Here is a 16,905-nt window from a genome sequence, read left to right as displayed (position 1 = left end):
TTGTAGGAACGCCTTTTGTAAAATTAGAAATGAACTCAATGAATGTTCCGTATATTTTATTTCCAAGGCATTTAAAATCTGGTTTTTTTCCTCCAGAAAATTCTCAAACTAGTACAAATTCTTTCTTTTCAGGTACCTCCAGATCATCAGTTACTCGTTGTAAACCAGGAGCCAACTGCCCCAGTTCACACAGTAGCATCAGTAGACAACTGTCCCCTCTATCTGTCACCGAAGATTCTTCTGCTCCTATTCTTGAACTTCAGAGTCGAGGAGCCTCTGGAGTTTGTGGACATAGAACCGAGAGGCAGAACAGATCAGGTATGTTCACGACCATCTCTTAAATAACAGTACATCTAGGTAAGCGTCTAACCGGCAATGAAAGTTCTCAACTTTGGTGAAGGATGTAGAGATGTTACAAGGACTCTCAAGAGTGGGTGTGGGGAAAGTTTATCAAGTGGGAGGAAAAAGAAGGAAAATGTATAGATATAATCTGTTAATTGTGTATGGTATAATAGAGAAATAATACCAAAACCTACAGTTGGAGGGCTTAACACATGGTTAAACAAAGACTTCTAGTGAAGTTTACAAGGAAACTAGCTTTCTATTTTTTTTTCTTTTTAGGGCCACACCCACAGCATTTGGAGGTTCCCAGGCTAGAGGTCTAATCAGAGCTATAGCCACCGGCCTAAACTACGGCCACAGCAATGCCAAGTCTGAGCCGTGTCTGTGACCTACACCACATCTCATGGCAACACCAGATCCTTAACCCACTGAGCAAGGCCAGGGATTGAACCCACAACATCATGGTTCCCAGTCAGATTCGTTTCCACTGTGCCACAATGGGAACTCTAGCTTTCCATTTTTTATCTTCGTCTTGGGTTTTAGAAATAGCACATTGTACCCATTCTGAGAAAAGTAAAAACATCACACACTCTGCTCTTTTCTTCATCAGGACCGCCTGTCCTTGGAACCCTTCTAGTTTTCCAAAATTTACACCTCCTTCAGGACACTTCACTTGCCTCCCTGATTAACATTTACTGAAAAATCAAGACTTGTAGCCTTTCCTCACATCCTGCTGACCACCAAATCTTGGGCTACTTGGGTTACTGGAATGGCTAGATAAGTATCCATGAGTGTCCCAGCAAATCTATCATTTTAAAAGGCAGCAAGGTCCACTAGGCTGCTGTCCAATACTGTTACATTTTGGTAGTGGACATCTTCCTTCCTTTCCCAGAGATACTCTCAATACCCAGGTCCATGCTCAGCTCCTCTTATCAACTGACCATACTTCTTCCTGTAAAGGCCAAAACAATTGTATGCTAATAGATGCTTTCCCCTCTGCCTAAAAATGTCTCTGTTTTCTTACTTGCTAATTTGATAATTACCATTACTGTGGGGACCACCTTTGACTTTTGCGTTTGCTGCTGTTCAGAAGTTGACTCCTTCTTTGTATTCATGATCACCTCCTCTCCTTCTCTCCCACCTGCATTTTTAATCTGTCCTTCTCCATTGATTCCTTCAGCTTGGTCAGCAACATATTAAAATCTCCTACATCCTTCAAAGTAATAGTGACAACAGCAAAATCAATACAATATTCTATCAAAATAAGTATGTAGGAAAAAAAAACAAAAACAAAAACAAAAACCCCAAACCAAAACCTCGTAACTTTGAGAACATTAGCTTTAAAAAATAAAAAGAAGAGGAATGGTAACTCAGAGGACACAGATAAAGTAGAGAGGAGATGTTAAAAGCCTCTTCTAGGGTCCTACTAGTTTAAGAAGAGGTTTTCATGTGAGAAAATACATTTAAAAAAAAAAACACAATATTTTTAAATGGAGTTTTAGCAACTATAGATCCCAAAGCTAAACTTTTTTTTTTAAGTGGAGAAAATGACATCTTGAATCTTCAGAAAGTTTTAATTGGCTTTAATAATTTGCAGTAATATTCTTATTATCCCAGTTATCTGCAGGACAGAATGTTCTGGTTAATTAAATACGGTTAATAAAGACTTACCCTATCTATCACATGTAGACTACAAATCTCAAAGATGTTCCACTAAAGACCACATGGGACATAATTTACCCTTTCTGGAAGGATTCAGAAGGCACTTGGGGGACATTCCTAGGCACCAAAAAGAAAAGAGGAAAGGCGAAAAATCTGAAGAGCAGCTCACCATGCTTTCCTGAATGCTGTAGTACTTAACCTTGGAAGAAATCCCATGAGATAGATATTATCACTGTTTGACAGAGAAGCCAAGACTGGAACTAAACATGTACTTAGAGTTCTCCAATGGCAGGGCTAGGACTTTTACTCTTTTTCCATATTCCAGTGGCCTCTACCATCAATTTGTAGGACTCCAATCAAGGTTCATAGAAATGGATGGAACTCCTGGGAAATCAATTTTAATGATACCTAAAACTCTAAATCTAAGCAGGACTATAGAAAATCATGTTTAAAATGTTCAGAAAAAAATAAAATGGTCAGAAAAATAAAAGACCTCTGGAGAGCCAGTCTTTCTATAGTATCTGTAGATGATAAAATTAAAGAACTGTCAGCAATCAGATCTAGTAGCAGAAGAAAGAACAGTCAATATTATGGAGGGATTTAGGTGCTTTTGGTGTCATCAAACATACTCTCCATGGTATGATGGTAGTACAGAGGCAATCTTGAAAGAAGGTGAAGGTGAAGGCAGATAAGAACCCAAGAGGACACTTAAAATCTTCATAGAATCATTTCTTTTATGAGATAGTCTCTGAGAACAATGTGATCCAAAGTCTAGTAGAGTACACTTTTCTCTTAATGTCACTTCTCTTAAGCCTAATGCAAGACTGCCATTCCTGCCAGGAAAAACAAAAACTTTTTCTCCAAACCATTTCTGAAGTTACCAGTGCTTAAACAGAGAGCTCAAACCTGAAACCTAGACAGAATGAGTATTCAGGATAAAATGTTTGAACCCTGGAGTCATACTGACCTGGGTTCAACCTTGAACAACCTTTAATATAAGGTTCAGTTTTTTTTCATCTGTAAAATGGGGGTGGTAAAACCTACTTAATTGTGTAGGCTTGTGTTCCCTTCCCAGCCTCCCAATACAAGAGTTTCTTATACCCTCTTATTCATTTTTCCCTCTACTCTCTGTATAAGTCACATGATCATAGAGGAAATTTGAAGAACTGCTATCAAAAGCAGGTAGAGTCTACAGACAGCCAACAGGCATATGAAAAGATGCTCATCATTGCTAATTAGAGAAATGCAAATCAAAACTACAGTGAGGAACTGCCTCACACTTGTCAGAATGGCCATCGTTAAAAAGTCTACAAGTAACAAATGCTGGAGAGGGTGTGAAGTAACGGGAACCTTCCTGCACTGTTAGTGAGAATGTAAATTGGTACAACCACTATGGAAATAGTCTGGAGGTTCCTTAAAAAACTAAAAAATAGAGTTGCCATATGCTCCTACTCCTGGGTACATATCCGGAGAAAACCATAATTGGAAAAGATACGTGCATGCACACCAATGTGCACAGCAGCACTATTTACAGTAGCCAAGACATTTAAACAGTCTAAGTGTCCATCCACAGAGTAATGGATAAAAAAGATGGGACACTACTCAGCCATAAAAAAGAATGAAATAATGCCATTCGCAGCAACATGGATGGACCTAGAAATCATATTAAGTGAAGTAAGTCAGAAAGACAAATACAATATGATATCACTTATATTTGGAATATAAAATATGACACAAATGAACTTATCTCACAGATATAGACTCACAGACATAGAGAATAGGCTTGTAGCTGCCAGGGAGAAGTGAAGTGGGGGAATAATGGACTGGGAATTTGGGATTAGCAGATGTAAATTATTATATATGGAATGGATAAACAACATGGTCCTGGTATGTAGCACTATCCTGATAAACCATAATAGAAAAGAATATGAAAAAGAATATACATAACTGAATCACTTTGCTATACAGCAGGAACTAACACAATATTGTAAATCAATTATATTTCAATAAAATAATTTTTTCCAAAAAAGAGCAGGTATAGTCTGTACACAGCCAAGGAGCTAGTTGACTCATACTTCCAGACTCATCTCAGTGTCACTACATCACTGAAGTTTCTCCTGATCATTTCTCATCTCACCTCAACAAGTGCTTCTCCTCTGTCTCCATACAGCCTTGCATCTGCCATATGTGGCCATTATCACACTGAATTCAATGTGTTTTCTGGCCTTCCTCTATATTATGAGCTCAAGACTTTCACTGAACCCCTGGGACCTGACTAACACATTCCTAGTAGTCTCCATAGGACTTTGCTTAATAAATAAACTAATAAAATACCAGTTTTCATCTTCTGAAGGCCTAGGCCCTGATAATTCTGCTTATAAGACTTGAAAGTCCTCTAATAATTGCTTGTGTCATCCTTACTTGGTTTATATTCTCCATTGAAGAATTCACTGTCAAGGATTGCTACCCCGTTTCCCCAAATAACTATATCAGGAAGCCTGGACAGGTAAATATAGAAACCATACACTATTGCTTGCAACCTTGTGGGCTGCACCACGCTCTTCAGCACAGAATAAACTGTGTGCTTGAAGGAGGTGCCTGGAGACACAGCAGAATCTTGCAGCCAATTTTGCTCCCTTCCACCAGGATTCTACTGGGGCCTCAGAGTGACCACTGGACCCCTTTAACTTCCCGCTATGTACATAAATTCACTGTGTGGAACTTGTTTTCTCTATCAGGGAGAGGTGTTTATCACTTTCAGAGAGCTTTGACAATTTTCGTGTGAAAAAAAATGCTATTAGATTTCCTTAGTAAATGTAAAAATATGAAGCAGAACTCATGATGCTCCCAGAAATACAGTAACTAGTAATTTGTTCTGAGGTGGAAAATAGTTTTGTGTAGTCCAGACTTGCTCTGTTTTGGGGACACATCCTTTTCAACTGAATAGTCATCTTTGCTGCAGTTTTTTAAAAAACAAAACAGGGGACTAAAACAACAAATACTTATTTCTTGTCTGCTTTTCATGCCAGCGGATATAGCGCTGCTTTGGCCAGGTTCTGCTCATTCTCCCACTTAGTCCGAAAGAGCAGGCCCTATTTGGGATTTTCCATGCCAAGGTCAGAAAGGAGGAGCCAGAGAGGTAATAGGACCCTGGTTCACATCTGAATAGACAAAGCCAGTCATGTGGCCAAGGGCAAAGCCTTTGGAGCAGAAATGTGTAATGCTCTCAAAAGGAAGTGGGTAGGATAGAGCAGAGATCAGTAGAGCACCCACCAAGTTCATGAGCATTGTCATGGCCTGGATAGGGGTCCAGATACACACTGTATCTTACAGAGCAGAGATTCCAGAGAGAAAATGAACCAGAGTTATCTGTCTCTTCAGATGATGGTAGGGAAAAAAAAAAAAAAAACACTGGTGATTCTACTGTCTGCCTCTTTGTTTACTGTTTTATAACTTGATTTCCACACATTTGTATTCCTTTCCTATTTTCAGGGGATGATGGAACACAGGCTCATCCTGAGAACAGCAGCCAAGAAAACAGAATCAAGGCTCGCTGCCTATCCTGCACGTCCATGGTTCTGAAGGCTGTCTGGGGACTTTTGATCATCTTGTCAGTGTCGTCATCCTGGGTTGGAACCACGCAGATTGTAAAAATCACTTATAAGAACTTCTACTGTCCATTTTTCATGACTTGGTTCTCAACAAACTGGAATATTATGTTTTTCCCAGTCTATTATTCCGGTCACCTGGCCACTGCTCAAGAAAAGCAATCTCCGATGAAAAAATTTAGGTAGGTTTCATTTTCATGTGAAATGGCCAATAGGAGATGGTTTGAAATAATTTCATGCATCATTTCATCTCTTTGGAATATGAGTTGAGTTGGGAAGTACGGAGAGGCAGGATCTAATGTTGGTAATGAACACACGAACAGGAGGAAGCAGAATCAGCACCTCCCCCACACTAAAAAAAAAAAAAATTATTAAGTATCTACAACATGCCAGGCACTGTGCTGGTGCTTTTGAATATCTTGTCTTATTTAATTTTGTATATTTTATATTATTTAAAAGGTGGTAACAGCCACCTCTTAAGGTGGTGTCAATTTTCCTCACTTTATCCAAGGTCATAAACTTATAAAGGAACACAGATTTTAATCCAGATCTGTTTATCTGTGAAAGTCATGTTCTAAAAGAACAATCCAGTGTCTCAAGCCCAGGGTAAAAAACAAACAAAAATTGTATTAATAAGATTGTTACAGAAACATTTGCCCAATATTCTGGACACAGTGGTATTACAGCAGATGAAGTGACTTGGTCTCAAGCAAAGGGAAGTTTGGCCTTGGGGTGGTTTAAAAGATGTTATTCTTTGCTGGCTCAGAGCACAGAAAAAGCCTTGTCTGTTGGTTTGCTGGCCATGAACTTGATAGTGCCATAGTTCCTAGTGGTTGCTCTGAGCCAAACCTGGCTTCTGCAGCCCCATCTTGGGGAGATCAGGAAGCTGGCAGAGCCATGTCATCCAGCTCTGCACAGCTCTCCCAGAAGGCAAAAGTAGCAGTGGGGTCAAAGTTTCTTTGCCAACAGACAGCTTCTTGAAAAGAAAAGCCAGAACTAATGAATAATTCCCAGGACAGTCACTCTGATCACCAAAAGAAAACAGTAGTCCTGACCCTCAGTGGATAACAGTAGATGAGTGACAGGTTTTCTACACCAACTTATTGCGTCTTGGCAGAATGACAATAAACGTGTCTTACAGAGACCAAAATAACCTTTCTGTCTTGCCCGTAACTTAATGAAAGGTAGGAATGACTATTATAATTGGTGCATTGTAAAACTGTTCTTAAAAACTTAAGACACAGTGAAGGGTTTATCTTCAGCTTCTATTTTCTGTCGCCAGCTTGGAAGTGCCTGGGAATACTGAAGTGTGAGCTGATTTTCCATGTGTGTCTAGGAAAATTCAGCTCCCCTTAAAGAAACAAAAACCAATTCAAAAATGATTTTTTTCTGGTTTGGAGGAAAGAAAAATGCTTCATACCTGTTTGTGACTGCTAAAAGTACTTTTCTATTTATTCCCATTAAAACAAACATGATCTTGGGGCATAATATTTTAATGATAGTTTATAACAAATGATTGCAGGGGATACGATTACCAGAATAAAATTCTCCCTGTTTGAAAATACCTGTTTCCCCAGACTGTGTGAGTTCTACTCAAACACATGTTTAGCATATTTAGACACAAATGATGATAAAAACAGCAAAATTATTATGGGAAGTAATACCTCAGAACACCTCAAACCAAGTCAAGCCAGTTTTACTTAAGAGAACGTATTTACAATGAGAGGCTCCTGCTGACAGGAATGTTGTTTGGGGAATGAGTCTCACTGGCACCACATCTCTCACGTTGAACTGACTCTGAGTTTCGGCAAAACTGTGCCTTGACACTCCACCTGTTAGTGCCTAGAGTGAAGTGGACCATTTTGGAAACTGACTCAGAGAGCTTTTATTGTCAAGCAGAAAATACGGTCTTTGAAGGGAATATTCTCCAGCAGCCCCCTCCACATGAGAGGTAAACATTGCCAGAAAAGTCTGAGATCTTTTTTGTCTTTTTTCCCCTGTAGACTCATTAACACCATCTGCCAGGACAGCACCCCCTACAGCTCTCCTGGCAGAACAGGGGGAAAACTGAGGTAGCGGTAAGACTGGAAACAGAATCTGTCCCATAGCGCCAGACCCTCGGTTTTCTCCTTTTCTCATGAATGGTTCAAAAGCCTTTCCAATTTTTTTATTGTCCCTAACATCAAAGGAATTTTCATTAAAGTATCAAATCTAGGTGGTAAGGATTGTTCATTTGGCAGTAGTCTTTGATATTTCAATCATTTCATTTATATACTATTAAGAGAATTCAATTGCCTCAGGTGAATTTGAAATTTAAGAAGAAAAAAATTTTATACCACTCTTTTGACAAGGGTATTTTCTTAAGGAAGAAAAGAAAAAACTAGAAAGCCAAAGATATATATGCTGAAGATATATTCGCCATATGTCAGGAACCTGTGAAACACGCTTATGATGCCATCTGTCATCAAGAAAGGGCTCAGTCACCAGTAGCTGCTGGAACCATGATGAGCACAGTTACAGTCCCAGTGCCTCACAACTTCTAAGCTGCTTTCTAAGTTGTTTCCTGTCAATGCCTCTTGTCTAGCAATTCTGATCTCATCACCCCAAGGAGACACATTATTTGCTTCTCCATAGAATTTCATTTTTTAAAAATGTTTGCATTTCCTAGCACTTACTGCTTAAACAGCAAGAAGTGAACTAGCATTTGAATGGAGAGCATTTTTAATTCTAGTAACAGCAGTGACAAGTGGGGAAAAGGTTGGCAGTGAGAGTAAAGGGAGAAAAGGGACAACAGGAGGAAGCCAACACCAGGGGGCTAGGATGAGCCAGCAACCTTTGGCGGGGAGGGGGTGGCTCTCCCCACCCACGTGCCTGGAAGGCTTCCCACAGGGCAGAGTCCAAAGTCTTTGTTTGAGAACACTCCACCCAGTATGATGGTGGGCTCTGGCTAGAGCCATTGATAAGAAATCCTTTAATCAGAAATGGATCTGTTGTGGCTCTTAATAACTGTGTATTTTAAAGGGCATTGAGTGGTGGCACATGTCAGAATAAACCCATGACTCCCCACTCCAGCTTTCCCTGGCAGACATCCTCATGGAGCAAATCCCTTCATAAGCACTGAATACAAAACTTGTACACAGACACTATGAAAACTGCGCTTGCTCAGTGTGTGTTTCTGATCCTGTGTATCTCAGTGATATCACTTTAGAAAGATTGTCCATTTATTATACTGTGAACTGCCTATACTTCCACAAAACAAACAAAATGGAGGCTGTCCCTTTTCCTATGTGTGGGAGCACATGTGATTTCTCTTTACTTTGCAAAAGGTTTTGCCTCTGGCTTATTTTGTCTTCCTTGAAGTTTTGTCTCCTTCAAGTTAAACTTTAGCTTTGGGAAATCCCATTTTCATCTTACAAAAATCCTTCCATATTGGTCATCTCCTACATAAACAGTAAAGCTGCAATGAGTGTCTACTTGTCCAAAATGCATGTTTAACCTTCCCAGAATTGCTGGCCTGCAACTCCTTGCAGTTTCAGCTGCTTGGAAGCAATGTTTCCTTGATATTGAAGGCCTGTGCCTGGAGCGTCACCACTTTGTCATGCTCTCCCCAATGTGGTTCTCCTGTGGGGTAAATGGCTTCTTGCATGTGAGGCAGACAGTGGCTGGAGATTACTTAGATTTGCAATGCTTTGAGGCACAGTTGTTTCTTTGTGGAAAAAGCTGGAAGAGAAACCAGAAACTAGTACTATCTAGAGCCATTCAAATAGATTTATAAACATATAAACATGCAAATATGAGTCAATTGTTGCTCTGAAAAGGATCTTTATCCTACTCTTGAAAATACAATGCCTGGCACAAGATAGTTGCCCAGTAAAAGCTTGAATGTTCATGAACAACTGAGTGAAAGAAATAAAGCTGAATTTTCCCAGTGGCAAGCCTGGTTTAATCTATAATCAAAAAGGCACTGTTATTCTATCACTTCCATTACCTTCAACATTTTGATCAAAACAGGCCAATGGACTCAATAATTGATTTAGTCAGAAACCAAGCAAATCAAAGATTTAACTGAAATGACTATTTTTATACAATGAACTCAGACAATTCCTCCAGAATGGCCAAGTGTTTGAATCTCACTTGTTTAAATACAATCTCAGTTTTATTAATCTATTTTACCATTTGGAGATTATCACAGAAGCAACTTTAAAAAAAAAGAAAAAGAAAAAGAAAACAGAGTTCCCATCATGGCTCAGTGGATACAAATCTGACTAGTATCCATGAGGACGCAGGTTTGATCCCTGGCCTCACTCAGTGGGTTGAGGATCCAGCATTGCCATGAGCTGTGTGTGGTGTAGGTCGAAGACATGGCCTGGATCTGGTGTTGCTGTGGTGTAGGCCAGTGGCTACAGTTACAACTCAGCCCCTAGTCTGGGAATCTCCATATGCTGTGGGTACGGCCAAAAAAAGCCAAAAAAAAAAAAAAAAAAAAAAAAAAAGAAAAAATAGCTAGAGGACAGGGAAATTGATTCAATACTGTGTAATAACTTATATGGGAAAATCTAAAAAGGAACGGATATATGCATAATTGAATCACTTTGCTGTACCCCTGAAACTAACAAAATACTGTAAATTAACGATACCCCAATACAAATTTTTTTAAATGCTAGAGGAAAAAGAAATGAGTCCATTGGGCAGATGTACTAGAAAGAGGCATAATATTTTAGGAATGAAAAGTCCCAAGCTGTGCATGACTTGACATATATGAGACTGCAGCCTATCGTGTTCTGTAGCCTATTCAAACAGTGGCAGCCATCTTGATCCTGATGCATTTCTCCACTGGGAAAGAATCACTGAATAGCTAGTAATTTCAGCAACCACTCATTTCTGGATTTCTTCAGGCTTTCTGAGAATGTTCATCGACAGCAAAATGGCTACTCCAGGAATCTCAAGAGAATGGGTAGGAAGGCTGAGCTCTGTACCTGGGGCCATGTGGGCTCTTGCACAGAACCCTTTGTGTTCGTGGCCTGTAGGTGGCAAAACTGGGTTGGGTCATTTCCACAGATGAACAGTAGGTCTTGAGGGTTTGTGCTCTTGCCTAAAAATGGCTGTCAAGGCTTAGTCAACACAAGATGTGGTCAAGTTAATACCTGACTCTTAACCTCTCTTTCTTCCCTAGGGAATGCAGCCGAATTTTTGGTGAAGATGGTCTGACATTGAAGCTCTTTCTTAAAAGAACTGCTCCCTTTTCTATTCTATGGACTTTGACTAATTACCTGTATTTACTGGCTTTAAAGAAGCTGACGGCCACAGATGTCTCTGCTCTGTTCTGTTGTAACAAAGCCTTTGTCTTCTTGCTGTCGTGGATCGTGCTGAAAGACAGGTTCATGGGAGTGAGGGTAATGGCACGCTTGATTCAATGCGTGAAGCCGCATTTAATCGTAAATCCTTGGCATTGGGAGAGCTGCTTTTTGTTTTGTGGAGTTTCTGTAAAACTTTTCCCATTGGTTCTGAGTACAAATTGGAATTTGAAGATGCATTAGGACTCCCAGACAGTTACAACATCATGGGAGGATAAAAAGATTGTTTCCATGGGGCAGTCAGCTGATTTCAACAGGAGGCAATCAGATAGGGAAATTAAATTCTTTTTTTAGATTAAAGGTGTGATCAATTCTTTCTGTCCTCAGGAAAGAAGGGGCTGAGAAAATTAGCCACTAATTAGCCACTATGATTTGCTGTTTTCTTTTTCTTTCTTTTTTTCTTTTTTTTTTTTTGGCTGTGGTGAGCAGCAGTGTGAATGTGGCAGGCAGCAGCAGTGAAAGCACCAAGTCCTAACCATTAGACCACCAGGGAACTCACCATGATTTGCTTTTTATTCTTTCCAAACAATAAATTTTGGGACAACTCCCTCACAATTTCTTTCAACCCAGAGATGGACTTGATTAATATTGGTATATGTAGGTAAGATTACCAGACAGGAATTAATGTCACTAATAATGGCACAATGCTGTTAAAAGTAGCTATAGATCTAGTGTGACTAATCTGGAAATGGGACTAAAATCAACAACTTGTACTTTTGGGTACAAATCTTTTTTTTTCTTTTTCTCTCTTTTTTTTTTTAGGGCTGTACCCATGGCATAAGGAAGTTCCCAGGCTAGGGGTCAAATCAGAGCTACAGCTGCCAGCCTACGCCACAGCCACCAGCCTACACCACAGCTCAGGGCAAAGCTGGATCCTTAACCCACTGAGTGAGGCCAGGGATCAAACCCACATCCTCATGGATCCTAGTCAGGTTCATTAACCGCTGAGCCATGAAGGGAACTCCCTTGGGTACATATCTTAATTGAACTGCATTAAACTTCCACCAACCACTTCAGTTCTGAGTTTTTACTCCTTTCAGAAGTAACATGGATTTAAAAGTAAAAAAAAAAAAAATCTGTATATTAGATTGTACTATGTTAGATTGACTGAAAACCATTCAGATTTAACGAGCTAGATCTCATTCATATAATCTGACAAGCCACTATGATGAAAACATTGAGTAAACAATTCCTTAGAAGGAGGTCCAAATGAATAGCCTTTTTCCAGAGGATAAACATCACACAATTATTGTTCTCTGAAAGAGATGCCCAAGATTGGATCCGAAACATATTTTGCTATCAGAATACTGCTCTGGGAGTTTCTGTTGTGGCTCAGTGGCTAACGAACAAGACTAGTATCCATGAGGACGCTGGTTCGATTCCTGGTCTTGCTCAGTGGGTTAAGGATCCAGCATTGCCCCTGTGAGCTGTGGTGTAGGTCGCAGACGCAGCTCAGATCTGGTATTGCTGTGGCTATGGTGTAGGCTGGCAGTTACAGCTCCAATTGAATCCTTAGCCTGGGAACCTCCATATGCCGTGGAGACAAAAAGACAAATATATATATATATTGCTCTTGTTGCAATAATTCCAGGGTCCTTGCCCCTCTAAATGCTGAAATTCATGTCTGTATTATAGAGAGAGAGTTTATAGTAGCCATTCCCTAAAAACATTTTCCTTAATAGCCAATTAGCAATTAGCCAATGCCAGCTATATCTTGGGAGATGCTGCTCAGAAATTCAGGGCTAACGCATGACATGAACAAGCAGTAAGAAGCTATGGTAGAAGACAAGAGAAACTCTGAATCAGTCCATGATGCTATTAGACAATACCAGATATGGTCCCATACTCACTCTCCACTAGCTAATGTTGGATTTTACACCCAAAGGGCTTAGCATCCTATTTTTACACATGGAGCATTGGTACTGGCTGTCCACAGAAGGTACCCTGACAAGTCCACCTTTTTACATTCTTCACTGATCCATTTGGTTTGGGCTACATCATTTGTAGGGTCCGGTGAAAAGAGAAAATGCAGGGCCCCTACTTTAAAAATTTGTCAATAATTTCATGATGGCAAAGACAAAGCATCAAATGAAGGGTGGGATCCTTCAAATCCTGCGGCCCAGCATCTGCCCAGGTCATGTGGCCATGAAGCCAGCTCTGCCTCTAACTCTAACACCTAGAATAATACAAGGGCCAAAGTAGGGACTCAATACATATTTAAGGATGTAGTGAATGAACTCATGCTTATAAGATCTTTCTCTTTTCTATCTACTGCCACCATGGATCCCCCATGAGAATTTGGAGAGCCTTGTCAGAAGAGAGGGAAAGAAATGAGATTCAGGGGCTTTTCTGATCTTTCAGGGGCACATGAATACCCAAAGGAAGTCAATACATTCACTATTAGATTTACCAATTAGAAAATCAGTTGTATTAGCGTGAATGAATGCATTTAACCCTGGAACTTACTTAAGAAGGAAGTCATACCAGAAGAAGCTCAATGTTTATTTGAGGACTTTGAAGGGAAAAAACTCAGTTGTATAACTTATATTTAGTTTTAGGAAACCTGCTGAGAAGCCCCAAAGCATTGCCATTTAAAAACTGGCATCTGTTGTGGGTTGAATGGTGGCCCCCAATAATATGTCCCCCTCTTCAACCCCAGAACCTGTGAATGTGACCTTGCTTGGAAAAATGATCTTGCCAACATAATTAACATAAGGATTTTGCAATCATTCTGGATTATCTGGGTGGGCCTGAAATCTAATGACAGGTACCCTTATGGGAGACAACACAGGAAAGACCCACAGAAAAGAAGGAGGCAATGTGACTGCAGAGGGAAAGAGACTGGAGTGATGTGGCCGCAAGCCCAGGAATGCTGGGCAGCCGCCAGAACCTGGAAGAGGCCAGAAACGTTTTCTCTCCCAGAGCTCTTGTGGGGAGCATGGCCTTGCCTGATGTTGAACTCCTGGCCTCTGTAAGAGAATAGATTTCTATTGTTTTTAGTCACCAAGTTTGTAGTAATTTGTTACAACAGCCTCAGAAAACTAATACAGCATCTGTAAGGAATGAGACCTGATGAAAAAACTGTGAAGTAGCCAATAAGCTCTTGTTCATAAATGCAGAAATTAAGACATCATAGATGACAAAAGAGTTAGCCTTGATGGCATCGGGTGTGCCAGGAGAAGCCAGATATTTCTCTTTTTAAATGGCACGAGATGCTTCACTTCTCATCGGGAAGCCCAAGGAAGAGTTTAATGCCGTGTTCTAGGAGAACGTCAAGGTATAATTTTAATAATGCCCATAATCAGGCCATGGAATAGAGGAAGCACCAGAACATATTCCACATTTTGCTTTTTGACACCATCAGCGATTCCTTTCCTTCTGAGACATACCAAGAACATACTTAGGCCATTGGAGAAATTAAAGGAGGGCAGATAGAATAATGACAATACAAACACAGATTGCATTGCCTTCATCCATAAATAATCTAAGACGCAGCCTGTAGGCGATGTCACGCTTGGACTACCCTTTTTTTAAATAGTCAAATGGTTGCTTTCAGTCATCAAATCAAAATTTCTATTTCGGACTCATTCTAAGTCTTCAGTCACTTAGAAAAAGATGGTTTTTGAATTACATTTCTCATTTGTGTGATCCTAAGAATGATCATTCTTAAAATGAAATATATGACCTCCTCTACTTATATTTTTCATGTCAAAATAACACCATGAACAGAATGAAGGGTGCTTTAAATTATAATATCAGTAAATACAGGTTTATCTAGAGCACCAATTTGCCAGAATTAGCAATGTTCACCAAAAAACTATATATTCTGAATAACTTATTAATATTTAGTTACCTTGGAATACTGATTGGATTACAAATGGAAAGATAATCTGTTATACCTTTAGTTTTCTTTTATGAAACCCTTTCAACCAATTTTTTTTTTTAATTTTTATGGTCACACCCATGGCATATTGGAAGTTCCCGGGCCAGGGAATGAATCCAAGCCACAACTGTGACCTATACCAATTCCTTTAATCCATTGCACTTGGCTGAGGATTGAACCTGCACCTTTACAACAACCCAAGCTACTACAGTTGGATTCTTAACCCACTGCACCACAGCAGGAATTCCCCTTTCAATCAATTTGCCATAAAACTTTGGTATGTTAAAAAAAACTCTTGCATGAGTAGTTGTTTATAGCCAATATATGATCATCACATGGGAATTAATAAACTGGTTTAAAAGATTTTTTTTAATTGAATGTTGCTAAGTGAGAATCCTGCTATTGCAGCTTTGAAGATGGGTGTTTTCCCACATCCATGATCCCGTCTTGTTCGCTAGAGTTCTTAAATACATCAGAACCAAAGAAATTGCCTTAAAAAAGATTCTCCTCAAAAAAAAAAAAAAAATGAGCCACTACTGCAGGTTTTCTTCTCTGTTGCTGGTGTCTATTTCACTCCAATGAGAAGTAAATGTCAGACTGAAAAATTAAAACACTTCCTTTCAGATCTTGTCCCTCCCTTATTTTTTATAATTTTAATTGAATTTTTTTTCATTTTTAAATTTCCTTGAACACATGAAGAAAACTGGTGAGCAGTGAATGGTTCAGAAGACCCCAGCTTTCTTAGCAGGCTTAGGAAGTGAATTGGTGTCCCCTCAGCTAGGCACCCACCCATTTTCCAGGTATAATTACGTCCCTCTGTGCTCAGCTTTCCCAGCTACGGCTCTGTTAGAGAGTTTCCTCCAACTGCCAAGAAATGACTGGGATACGTCAGTTAAAGGGAATCTTTTGTTGCTTAAACTGCTCCCTCTGAATTCAAATTGGGCTCCAGGGCATTTGAAATCAAGATCCTGGAGCTGAGTTGCTACTGATTTGTGTCAATAGCATATATCTGGCTAAGAGTCACAGCAATCTTTTCTTTCCCTCTTGCCTGTGGTTGACATTAATGCAGTAAGAATTCATTCCTGTGCCTTGCAAAAGACTCTGTCCAGAACCTTCCTGCTTTCTGGAGGAGGCAGCAGAACATGGGTGGTGGGAAGAAGCCTCTTTCATCCCCCTCTGGGCAGCAGATTGATTCCTGAATATGGGGAGGGGAGAGCTGAGTAGGAAAGCCTCTCCAATTTTATACCATAAGGAATCCATAACCCCTTCAACAGGGTGCAAGCAAAATGTATATCTACCCTCCACACACACTCTTGAGTCTTTCCTTCTGTGATTTCTTCTTTTTTTCATCCTGGTCTCCCTTTGGGATCATTTTCAAGTGGATTTTATTTATATAAAAACAGATGTTGGGGGCAGGGGGGGGAGGATGGGAATCTTAGTTTGAGACTCAGACCTGCCCCAGGGACTCGCCCCCTCTCCCCCCAAAACACAAAGTATCTGCACAGCTGTGGATTGCACACCTCTTTCATTTCTTACACTTCAACTCTTGTCCACTTCCACTGGCTCTGAATAATACAGATGGCTCTTTTTTCTGGAAACTTACATGTACCACATGGGCAAGTTTAAGGATTCTATGTAGCCATGGCTCCTTGAAAATGGACTCTGGTGTCTAAATACACTCAGAGGGAACCAGGAGTGTCATCAGTGCAGGTCTCATTGGCCAAGCTCTTAATGCATATCCCACCTTCAGCTGCTGACCTTGAGTCTTGAACTTGGGTACAGCCCCTGCTGGCAGTGTGGTTTTGAGACCCTTTCAGAACCTTTCAGAACAGAGGCAGAATTGAGATTCAAGGTCTACTGTGAGCAGAGGAAGCTCCTCCATGCCCCACCCACAAGGCAAATTAAGGAAAGCAATTGGGGATACAATTAGAGGAGCAATCAAAGGTTCATCTCAACACCCTGAACCCTAGAAGTGCCAATATGGTTGTGTGAATAATAGTCCTGGAAATCATTTGTAAATGGGAAACACAATGAAATGGGACGAGGCTTGTAAACC

General features: G+C 40.1%; 1 protein-coding gene across 2 annotated transcripts in view; it reads left to right on the top strand.

The window, feature by feature from the left end:
• The window catches only part of SLC35F4 (solute carrier family 35 member F4), a 263,750-nt gene that overhangs the window by 233,495 nt on the left and 13,350 nt on the right, over positions 1–16,905 (top strand). The window contains exons 2-5 of one of the 2 annotated variants that reach the window (XR_014819604.1): positions 133–318; positions 5,497–5,794; positions 10,786–11,741; positions 12,483–15,472. Coding sequence is in view for 1 of the 2 variants with exons in the window: in XM_003121828.7 (XP_003121876.5) it covers positions 133–318; positions 5,497–5,794; positions 10,786–11,005 (704 nt within the window). In the remaining variant the exon portion in view is untranslated. Of the gene's footprint in view, positions 1–132; positions 319–5,496; positions 5,795–10,785; positions 11,742–12,482; positions 15,473–16,905 lie in introns of those variants that run through there. The other variant, XM_003121828.7, reaches the window with a different exon arrangement.

The sequence above is a fragment of the Sus scrofa genome, chromosome 1 (assembly GCF_054392235.1).
Source record: "Sus scrofa isolate SSC_HxYL_T2T_F1_AM1 chromosome 1, Sscrofa_HxYL_maternal_Yorkshire_Landrace_v2.0, whole genome shotgun sequence".
NCBI lineage: Eukaryota > Metazoa > Chordata > Mammalia > Artiodactyla > Suidae > Sus > Sus scrofa.
Note: the sequence above shows the minus strand (reverse complement) of the source record. Positions and strands in the feature narration are given on the sequence as shown.